The sequence below is a fragment of the Microtus oregoni genome, unplaced genomic scaffold (assembly GCF_018167655.1).
Source record: "Microtus oregoni isolate MIOR12 unplaced genomic scaffold, Mior012 000009F_ref0000495, whole genome shotgun sequence".
Taxonomy (NCBI): domain Eukaryota; kingdom Metazoa; phylum Chordata; class Mammalia; order Rodentia; family Cricetidae; genus Microtus; species Microtus oregoni.
Window position 1 is genome coordinate 382,333 of NW_024543068.1, and position 12,138 is coordinate 394,470.

Below are 12,138 nucleotides of genomic sequence, written 5' to 3' on the forward strand. Positions count from 1 at the left end.
TTTCACTACGAGTGAGATCAAGGTGTGGAGGCAGTGTTTAAGCCTAGACACCCTGAGCTGAGAGCATTCCCTATGCTAAGTATATGAGATGATATCAAGAGAGGAAAACTGACCACCACAAGATACAGACAAAGGGCAGGCATGTGTCATTTGAAGGCCCATCAGGAGCACAACCATGAGAGAAAAGAATTTTTCATTTCAATTAAACATTTTAATTTAAGGCTAAATTTTAATTTAAAATTAGGGCAATACTTTAATTAGAAAACACTGCAGCCTTTAACTTGGAGTCTGTCTAAATTATATTTTCTGTGTGATTAAATTCATTCCTCTATATATTTTGGAAATCAGCCCTCTGTCAGATATGATAGTGACAAAGCTCTTTTCCCATTCTGTAGGCTGCCATTTTGTCCTATTGGTGGTGTCCTTTGCCCTACAGAAGCTTTTTAGTCTCATGGGGTCACATTTATTAATTGTCAAACTTGGTACCTGAGCTATTCAGGTGTTCTGTTCAGGAAGCTGTCTCTTATGCCAATGTGCCCAAGGCTATTCCCCACTTTTCCTTCTATCAGGTTCAGTGTCTATGGATTTATGTTGTGGACTTTGATCCACTTGGACTTGAGTTTTTGTGCATGATGATAGATATAGATCTACCTGTATTTTTCTACATGCTGACATCCAGTTAAAACAGCACCATTTGAAGAAGCTTTTTTTCCCCATTGTATAATTTTGGCTTCTTTGCCAAATATCAGGTCAAGAAACTAGAAATCAAAAACCAAATAACCCAATTTAAAAAATGGGGTACAGATCTAAACAGAGAATTCTCAACAGAGGAATCTCAAATGGTCAAGAAACACTTAAACAAATGCTCAACATCCTTAGCACCCAGGGAAATGCAAATAAAAATGACGCTAAGATTCTATCTTACACCTGTCAGAATGGGTAAGATCAAAAACACAAGTGACAGTTCATGCTGGTGAGTTCAAACTTGCACAGATGCTCTGGAAATCAGTGTGGTGGTTTCTCAGAAAACTGGAAATCAATCTACCTCAAGATCCAGCTATACCACTCTTGGGCATATACCCAAAAGATGCTCAATCATACCACAAAGAAACTTTCTCAACTATGTTCATAACAGCTTTATTCACAATAACCAGAGCCCAGAAACAACCTAAATGCCCCTTAACCAAAGAATGGATAATGAAAATGTGGTACATTTACACGATGGAGTATTACTCAGCTGTTAAAAACAATGACATCATGAAATTTGAAGGCAAATGAACAGAACTTGGAAAAAATCGCCCTGAGGGAGGCAACCCAGACCCAGAAAGACCAACAGTATTGATGCCTAGCCCAATTGTCATCAGAGAGGCTTCATCAGCAGCTGATAGAAACAGATGCAGAGACCTAAAGCCAAATATTAGGCCCAGCTCAAGGAATCCTGCTGAAGAGATAGGGAAGGATTGTACAAACCAGAGGGGTCAAGGTCTTCACAAGAAAACCCACAGAATGAACTAACCTGGGCTCAAATGAGCTCACAGAGACTGAACTAATAACCAGGAAGTCTTCATGGGACTGACCTAGGCACTCTGGTTATATGTGACAGTTGTATAGCTTGGTCTTCTAGTGAGACTCCTAACAGTGGGAGAAGGGGCTGTCTTTGACTCTTTGATGGATTTTGGGACTCTATTCCTCATATTGCCTTGCCCAGCTGTAATATAAGGGGGGGGCACTTAGTTTTACTGCAACTTAATATGCTGTGTTTTGTTGATATCTATGGAAGGCCTGCTCTTTTCTGAATAGAAATGGAGGAGAAGAACTGGGGTGGGTAGAGGGGAGGCAGAGGTTGGGAGGAGAGGAGGGAAGAGAAAGCCTACATGACAATACAGGGAATGCACAGCTGACAGACCAATAGACAGGCCCACAGGAAGTGTGTACATCCATATGAAATAACCCATTTTGCAGAGCTGCAAGAACACTTGTCTTTCGGAAAAGTCGCTGTCATATCTGTGGAAACCTGTGAAGACATGATTCTTCCATTCAAAATGGGATTCATTCCAAAACACCTCAGTAGTGTGCCTTCCGCAGGGCAACAGAATGACCTTGTTCCATTCCCCCACACCATGAGGCCTTACAGCAACAACAGGCAAATTTGTTCTTTGTTCTAACAGGCAAATTTACAGAGTCAGTCCCACAAAATTACCTGCTAACAGACCACATAGAAATTTCTATAGAAGACAGGCACTGAGCAGGAAGGCAGCATGCCCCGCCTTTGCTAACAAACAAATCTGGACGCGCCCCAAGCTGGTTATCACCAAAGAGATTAGATGAGGAGACTGGGTAAATCCAGGATTCAGAGATGGTTTGTAACTTTAGCTAATGGTTTGGAATGTCAGGTACTTCCCCTTGGATGCTGGCTCTTCCCTGGGTCGGGTCACCTGTTCCAGAGTACAGCTTTGTCAGGTTCTACCTGCCCTTTTTGTGATTTTGATATGCATATTATCATTGTTCTTGCCTATGGAATTTTCCAACTATGTCTGTAAAAACTAGAAACCTCATGGAGATCAGCTCTTACTCTTACTCTTCTCCAGCAGTTTGTCTCTGTGACAGATTAAAGTGATGGTCAACTTGACAGAAGCACTTAGGAGACACATTTTCTGGACGAGTCTATGAGGGATTTTCCAGATTAAGTAAATTGAGAGGTAGGAAGACCCATCCTAAATACTGTTGGCACTGCTCCACGGTCTGGGGTCCTGAGCTGAATACAAAGAAAGAAGCGGGTTGACAAATGAGCATTTACTACTTTCAGCTCTCTCAGTAAGAAGCAAAGTGATTTGTTAGCCTCCTGCTCCGGCCACCATGTGCTCCCCACTGCAGTGGACTGTATCTCCTAAGACTGTAAACCAAGAAAAACATTTCCTCCTTTAAATGGCTTCTTGTCAGGTATTTTGGTCACAGCAACTAGGAAAGTCTCTTTCCTTCCTCCCTGGGGGATGTTTCTCTTACGCCGTTGTTATTCCTTCAGGGAACTGAATCTCCAGATATTTCTGAACACAACTTCCTAATTATCACCAACACTTACTCAGGCTAATGAGCCTGCCCAGATCTAAAACTGCAGTACTGTCATTCAGAATTTAGTCATAGCAGCAAGGAGAAGCCTGTAAGGCAACAAAGATGGGTGGGTTTCAAAAGGCTAGGAGGTCAAGTGACCAAGCAGCCGTGTGGCAATGCAATCTGCATAATCTGGGAGGACAGAAACGCAGGCAACCAAGTGTCTGGCACGTACAGATGAAACCAAAGGATGAAGCCTCCATGGCCCCAAAGAGGAAACAAATTAGGTAATTGGACAGAAAGACAAACTGGGGCGGGGGTGGGAGTGGGGGCTGTACCATCAAATCATTGCACTACTCACTCACCGAAGACAACTTGTTTCCTATCTTTCATCTTCCAATCATTTGCCTTCCTCTTTGTAATATCTGTCTGTGTAAGGGGAGACTCAGGTAGGAGAGGAAAAAGTAAACACACCAAATATTTCCGCCTTCAGAAAGCTACCCCATTCAAGAACAGAGTGTCTTCTTTTAAACCCCACTGCCTATCCGAGTTCCATGCTGTTGCTGTAGGGAATGTGTAGTTAGAGAGGGCCTCTACATTCAGCACTGTCTTGAAGGCCATTAATCTGACATATGGAACACAAAGAACAGTAATCAGATTAGGCCACTAATCAGGACGATCAACAGGAGCCTGGGAAGCCAGCCCTCCCTCTAGGTCACACTGCTCTGCCAGGTGGCTTTGTGTCTCCTCCTTTCACATCTAATCACTTCTTGCCACATTTTTAGTCACAATTAAAACAAAAGACAGGGCTCCTCGCTGTAATTGGTCATCTTTTTTTTCTAATGGGAGAAAACTATGATAAATGAACCCACTATCTCTCTGGCTTTACTCTTAGGAGACCCAACTTCCATATCCTCCAAGCTTAGGGATCCTGGCTTCTGTCTCTCACTGTTAATCATACTGTTTCTGGGGAAAAGAATTCACAAGCCATGCTCTCTTAGAATGCTTCTCCATTACCAAAACCACATATCTTATATTCACCCCACTCTTGGCCCTTCCGTAGCCAAATAAAACAAGAAACATGTTGTTCCTGGTCTGGATGCTTCTGTGGGAAGCCCAACTGCCCTGACTTATCCTAACTTTGGCTAGAATTAAAAATAAATAAAATCTGATGTCCTACTAAAAATGCAAGGCACTAAGGATTCTTGATAGTACTATTTCACAGGTATCACATGTGCAATGAAAGCAGACGAGAAGAAGCAACTCGGGTGGAGCATTTGCCTGGCATGCACAAGGTTCTAGGCTCAATTCCTAGACCTGTGAGAAGAAAAAATGAGTCAGATGAAATAGAGACAGGCTTCATCCAATAGGTCCACATATGAAGACATATGTTATCTTTTGATGCTCCCTGGCCCAGCTTACACGAGTAAGAAATATCAAATCACTTTACCAAAGCTCCTTCATCTATATGGAATAAAAATAAAGAAATCCAAGGTGAAAAAAAAATTACTTTTGAAAACAAATGTTCTTACCTGTATTTGAGGAGAGAGAAAAGCAGGGGCCAAAATGAACCCACTGGCATAGAAAAGAAGCATTTGCATTTCTTTGTCCCACTATGTGTCTGGGAACTGCTCCAAAGAAACTCATTCACACCAAAATCAGTTTGATAGCCCAGGAATGGCAATTAAAATAAACCGAAAGGATTCTGAAAGGAGGAAGTTCAAGAAATGCTAGTGTTTTGTCAGGTTGACACGAGCTAGCATCATTTAAGAAGAGAGAACCATGAGAGAGTGTGTGTGGCTTGTGGGCAAACCTCTGGGTCATTTTTTTCCTTTGGGAGGTGGTGAGAATTAATGACTGATAATTAATGATTGACCCAGATCACTGTGAGCACTACTAACTCTAGGGAATCTAAGAAAGTAGGCTGGAAAAGCCATGAGGACGAGCAATCCGGTAAACAGCGATCTCCATGCTCTCTGCTTCAGTTCCTGCCTGGAGTTACTGCCCATGTGAGCCAAACAGACCCCTCCCCTCCCCAGTTTGCTTTTGGTCACAGTGCTCTATCACAGCAATGGAATCCCTAACTAAGACATATTTACCCAAACTGAGTATAACTCTTGCTCATATCAACAAATTACAAAGGACAACTCCTCTGTGGTATAAACTATGTATCACATTATGAAGTCTTATAACAAATCCACAAAAAAATAGACTGATGTAATAAGCTAGAACCTAATAAGATCTCTCTCCGCGATGATCTTAGCCATGCTAATCACCCAGCAGCACCTACAGCAGCATTTCCAGAGGGATCCCATGTCTGTTTTCTTTATCATCAACACCATCATCATCATCATGAAATCATCATGAAACCACATGTTCACAAAACAATCTTAGACTGGGGGTTAAGACATAATGAGATCAATACAAGAGACCAAACTAAGACCCTTTATCTTCTTTAGCTGAAAATATGAGACTGTAAACAAAGCACTTACTTTGTTTTCTCTTTTTTCCTGGAAAAAAAATCTTTCCTGACCATAATAAAAGCACCACTTCTGTGGCTGTTGGTTTTCCCAAACAGTATCTTCGTCAAACAATGGAGGAAATTTGTCCTCCCCTTTCCCTTCTGTTCAAATAAGTTTTATTATTTGGCTAAATCAGAATCAGAACTTTTTACCTTAAGACTAATCAGAGCTTTTAATCCAACCACATAGATGTGTCAAAATCCTACACCAGCTAAGATCTTGGGAGTAGAGAGAAAGCATGTGAGAAAAAATATACTGGGAAAAGTTTAGTGGCAACCTAAAGGGCTTGTTTTGCTAGCTTTGTACTTTTGGACACACTTCTGTGTCCTGGATCATGAGATGGGGAAAAATAATTCCAAGCCCTAAAGTAGCTGAGGATTAAATGAGATAGCACAATAAAATTCTCAAAACCAAATCTGTTGTTTTTGTTACCTACTTTACAAGGTTATTTTAAGTATTAGAAAATTATTTACTTTATAGAATTTATGCTTGCAAAATCATAAGTAGTCTATAGATGCTCATTGAAATAAACACAAAGAGTCCTGACGAAAGAATCTAGCACAAATAAAATTTCAGCTCACAGGTGTAGTACTGAATGTCACTATGAGAACACTTTTGCTAACAATATCTACTCCAAATAATAAGAAGTACATTTGTCCTAAGGACAAAAAAAAATCAGTACTCAAGTAAGTTTCTAAATAACTAAATTTCTAAGTAAATAAAATTTGGCAAAAATCAGCTTTATTTTCTTCGGAACTATTCAGGGCCTTTTGGGCACATCTGAAATCTCTAAAAAGGGCGTGTCTATCTTTCACTGGCATTAATGAGGAAACTTCCAGCCAACAGCTCTTGGGAATCCTGTTTGTGGAAACCATCCCAACTCAATGGAAACAACACGGAAAGTTCTTGAGACTCTTTGTGCCCAGAACAATGTCTGATACATCAAAACTTCTTAACAAACTTCCCTCATAACAAAGGTAACAAGATCTTATATTATCTCATTGTTTCCAAACTTTTGCCGGAAATGTCTTTTGCAGCATTTGTAAGACTAATGGGCCAAGAGACACTCTTGGAAAAAGACTTGTTTACAGACACGCAGTCCTTTAATGAGGTGAGTACCAAGACCAGAAGCTCGTTTAGCATCACCATTGTTGGGCAGGCCAGATGCAATCACTAGGTTACTTCCATCCATTTGCTCAGAGAGTAGCAGAGCCCAGAAACAGCCTTCACACTCGGATCCCTGCTTTTCTAACTCCCCACCTTTCCCTAGCAATGCCAAGGCAATGCCACGAGAGGAAAAGCAGGGGAATCAGAACTGTATAGGTGCACTCTGCATGTACTTGAAGCACTGCCAAACTGCCACGATTCTAATACTAACCTCTCATTTTTCTTCCTCTTCCAGGAGCCATTTGCTCAATGGCGTTGTACCTCTCCGTTTATCATTACCCTTTCCGTTTAGCATACACAACGTTACTACACTGTTACTTTCTTTCTAAAGGCAGGTTCTTACCTCACCAGGCCAGCCTTGAACTCTCTACTTAGCAAGGATTACTTTGAACTACTTTGCCTCTACCTCCCAAGAACGGGGAGTACACAAGTGCACTCTCACGCTGGACGCTGGACTGTTAAATTTCCCTTGAATCAACACTATCATTTTCTCTTAGAGGGATTCTATCTTTCCCTCCTACAAGTATAGTTTCTCCTGCCCAGGTAGTTTCTTTAGAAATAAATATATCCTGTATCTTGTCTCAAGTCAAACTCATGACTCAGAAACAAAAGCTCCTTGACACTTGGACATAGAGGCAGGAAGATCGCATGCTTCATCTGAACCAAAAGATAGCTGTGTTTAAAGGGGGCAGCGTCTCTGATCTTCGTTCGCATACGTCTTTCCTTTTTAGAAACCAACGAAGTAAAGAGTCTGACCAGTGAATGGCCAATGAATTATCAAAGCTCCTCACAAACTTAACAGAGTCGCTTTAAATGTAACTAACTCTGGAAAGGGGGTGCTGTGGTTTACAGCAGGAGCTGTCAAGGCACAGAACTCAGGATCTCCGGAGATGTAAAGGCCAAGGACCCACCATCCAGGACTCCAAAGAGTCTTGCTTTGGGTGCCTCTGCGGACCACACAGGTAACTTCGCTTAGGGCCCTCCTCCCAGGGCTACCCCAGGGGACACAGGGATCCTCTAGAGCCCACGGCCATAGCAAGAGAATTCACCGACTGCCTAGGGTCAGCAGGTACCTGGTCATAAGGGGATTTCTCCAGCATCTGCGTGCATAGATCGGCGCAGAGCTGGAACTTCCTGCGCCTAAAATAGCTCCAGGCCCGGAGCAGAGGCTCCATCTCCGAACCCATGGTGGACCAGACAACGCTCTAGTGCCCGGGGTCCGGGGCCCAGGGCCCGGAGTAGGGAGGGCAGGGTCCGGGAGCAGCGAGCGGGAGGATTCGGGCTCTGCCTGGCAACGCGGCGGGGCCTGGCCTGAAAGGTGTCCACAGCGCGCCTGAAAACAGGGGAAAGAAAAGCCGCCGTGAGCCGACCTCATCCAGAGAGTTTGCTCAGAATTGGCTGAAAAAAATTATGTGCTCTTTTAAAGACAACAGCTTTCATTAATTTTGAAAAGCCACCACTCCTTCAAACAAAACAACACAAAAACAGGAAGTGACTTAGACAGCTTGTCTGGGGGCCTCCGTGCGTACACGAGATGCAGTTGCCTAGCAACCGCCCCGCTGCTTCCCCAGTAAAGGCAAAACTACCTAAATTGACCCGGGTTGTGCCCCCCTACTTCACTCATTCCTACTGCGCTCATATTTCTGACTCTAGAAACATAAATGCGGAAACAGCTTTTCCTCTACCCTAAAAAAAAGAAAAAGAAAAAAACAAATGAAAAATCAAAACAATACCTCCAGTAGTTTTCCGTCTAACCCCGCCTCAGTGTTGAAATTGTAGGGGAACTGAGAGATTGCTTGGTCCAATCCATTCATTTTAGAGATGAGAAACTGAGATAGACTCCAAAAAGAGAAATTAATTGCCTAAAGTTGCCCGGATTTAGGGAGCTGTATGACGTCAGGGTGTTGATTTTGAATTCTATATCTACGGATTGATAGCACTTCCTCCAAAGTAGATAATTATGGAAAAGGGAATTTGATTTTTCGATTTTGTTTGATTTCTTTTGGTATCAGGGTCTTGCTATGTATCTTTGGCTAGCCCCCAGTTCAGCCTCCCCCGTGCGGAGGTAACAGACATTTGACACACGTTACAGCAAAAGAACATTTGAAACACCATCTTTGGGCACATGTGTCATCTGCTGAACGTTTTTGTGTGCACAATATTTTCTCCCCTGCTGAAGACTGAGTCCAGGTTTTTGGCATGTGCTAGGTAAAGAGTCTGTCATTGAAATCCTTGAGCTAACTCAGCAGAGCCAGAACGATTTCTTCGGGATCTGTGTCCTTCCCTCTACAGATTTACAAAGATGGCAAATATTTCGTGGTAAAGCCGGTTAGACAGAAATGTGACAAGGAGTCTGGGGGTGGCTTCTTAGATCATCCACTTGCCCCCTTCCTACCATGATGGAAGATGGAAGCGAAAAACCTCCATAGCCAGCGTTTTCTGATAGTGTCCAAATTTCCTTTCAGAGATAACAATCAGTAAAGAGAAATATTTTGCAGTTTTCTCAACACTAGAGAATAGCGGTGCCAACATTATGTTTAAACCAAGTCGCTTTTGCAGATATCAAACTGAAGTATAAATTTCAAAACTAAGGAATGGATAGTGAATATTTCTTTTTTTCTTTTCTAAGCAATCCTTCTAGAACTTTTTGCATCTTGGAAGTAAATAATGATAAAACTTGTTATGACAGTGATGTTTAACACTAGTCCATTTGTGTTTCGCTGGGGGTAACTCTAGAGATGTAATTTGTGTAAAGGTCCCAGTAAGGCAGTCCATGTGAAGATCAAGCATATGTTGGCAATTGGCAGATGCAGCAGTTCACAAGGGCCTTTTATTTTCTGACACAGCCTAAGCAGATTCCTATGGAAAACTGACTATAAAATGAGCACTTTTGTCTCAACTTCTAGACTGTTGTGGTTAAAGGTATGGAACGTTACAGTACATACATATATATTTTAATTTTGTAAGGTTATTTTACTTAGGTGTATGAGTGCCTTGCTCTCATGTTTGTCTGTCCACCATATTTGTGACTAGTGCCTGCAGAGGCCAGAAGAGGATGCCTGGTTCCTTGAACTGGAGTTATTAAGTGTTGTGAACTGCCGTGTGGGTTTTGAACCTGGGTTCTCTACAGAAACAAGCACTCCTAACTTCTGAGTCATCTCCATTCCTATACACATTATTTTTTATTTCAGAATAATTTGAGATTTGCATTTTAAAACATTGTGCAGATAGCACTAAGTTCAATCAATGTGTTCCTACTTGGTTCTTCCCATTGTCAATATCTTACAATATGCTTATCACAACTAAAGAGCTAACAATGATACATTATTAACCTAAGGCCATACTTATTATTTATATTTCAGTAATTTTATGCCAATATCACTGGCATTCCAAGTATTCAGGAATTTTTAAACATACATTCTCCTTCAAATAGTAGCAAAACTGATCCCTTCCCTGAAACTAAAAATCTTCTCAATTTCTGCATAGGAGCTATGTTACATTAACCTCAAATTGCTGACCATCTGCCAAGATCCATTTCCCTCCCGCAGCCCTCCAGTGAATAACCACCCGGGAATGGACTTCAAAAACAAAAAGCACAATTAATAACCATCTCCTTTGATTCTAAATTTTCTTTCTTAACTCTGAATTTCACAGGCAATTACACATTCACTACGTTGATTCAACTAGGTGTTCTTAGGAATATTTATGGGGTGTTTCTGATTCAAACCACATCCAGTAGTCTGAACAGCTCTAAATTGAGTACATAAAGAGAGTGGGTTCATTCAATTGCTTTTTCTAGCAGTCTTCTTATTTAACAAACCATATTTTAAAGTCTGAAATTGAACTAATTTTCAACAATGAAAGTAAGATTAGAACATTGTTGGTATAAATTCTGTTTGTGGAACAACCAGCCCCTGGCCCATATTATCCCAATGGGAGTTAATATGAGCTAAAAGAACACCCTTTTCTATTTAGTGCCAAGGAATCCTAGCATAATCCTTCAATGTGATTTCAAATAAAAAAGTAGTTTCTTTAAATAACATCTTCTACATGTGACATACATATGGAATCATAGCATAAATACTTGAAATGCAAAATATAAGTGCTTTTTAAAAGTGCAGTAATGTCTTACATCTCGACTTTTGGTCCACAAATACTCATGGCATGTGTGAGGGAAGAAGGATGAAGAAGAAGGTATCATTGATTAGGCTAGAGCACTGGTCTTTAAAAAACAAGTTCCAAAATGCTTTACCACCACAAACCCAAACTTCTTCCCTACACTCTGAAAATGCCCAGGTTCTAGCTGTGAACTGTCTGAGTGTATGTCACCCCTTACTTCCATGACTCCAGTCTCTGTGTTGCACCTTGATGGGCTGAGCAAGAGTATTTTACAGCTGTGATGGCCATAGTTTTGTCCAGGCATCCTCCTGCCTCACTGTAGAAACTTCCCCTATTGAAATGTCACGTCATTGATCAGGTCCCTTTTCAAACCATCAACATTTCATTTCTGTGCCACATTTTTCTCCAAGTCCCCTATCACTAAAGATTCTTTCCACTACCAAACCTTTTCTTTTGAAACAGGATCATATATAGCTCAAGCTGGACTTGAGCTATGGAGCCAAGGCTAGTTCTGAAGCTCCTGATGTTTTTGCCTTCATCTCCTAAGTGCTGGGATTACAGGCATGTGCTACTGCGCCCACCTTTCTTTTTACCAAACTTTTAGGTTTCTTTAAGCCTTTTCACTACTTGATCCTTACCTCGGGTTTCTGTGTTCTTTCCTACAGAGTCCAATTATACTAAGAATACTGCTAACTTGGTTTACAGAGAATCTCATCCTTATATCTGAGTACCTCTATATCTGATCTATTCTTCATTTTCCACCATCTCCCATGTCGTCAGCTCATCCTACTCTACCTTCATCAGAAACTCTGTTAAGTGAATTTAGCATTAATTCTTCCCAATTCCAATGTCATCTCAGAGATTTTTCTATTTGTGGCTGTTCTGGTTAGTTTTCATCATCTGAACACAAACTAGAGCCATTTGGGAAAGGAGGATCCTTAATTGAGAATATGTCTGCATCATATTGCCTGTTGGCAAATCTGCAGAATATTTTCTTGATTAATGATTGATGTGGAAGGCCTAGCACACTGTGGCTGGGACCACCCCTGGGCATGTGGTCTTGAAAGCAGGTTGATCTTTTTGAGTCAGGGTCACCTCACTCAGGATAGTGTTTTCTAATTCCATCCATTTACATGCAAAATTCAAGATATCATTGTTTTTTACCACTGAGTAGTACTTTAATATGTAAAAGCGCCACATTTTCTTTATCTATTCTTCTGGTGATTACAAATCATGCTGCTATAAACATAGTTGAACAAATGCTTTTGTAGTATGATTGAGT

The 12,138-nt window shown here is 41.3% G+C and overlaps 1 protein-coding gene across 1 annotated transcript in view; it reads right to left on the reverse strand.

The window, feature by feature from the left end:
* Nucleotides 1–8,019, reverse strand: part of LOC121452321 (tetratricopeptide repeat protein 8) — a 53,340-nt gene extending 45,321 nt beyond the window's left edge. Inside the window, exon 1 of the mRNA XM_041658395.1 lies at nt 7,811–8,019. Coding sequence (XP_041514329.1) covers nt 7,811–7,924 — 114 coding nt within the window. The 5' untranslated portion in view covers nt 7,925–8,019. The remainder of the gene's footprint in view (nt 1–7,810) is intronic.
* Between the last annotated feature and the right edge of the window lie 4,119 nt (nt 8,020–12,138).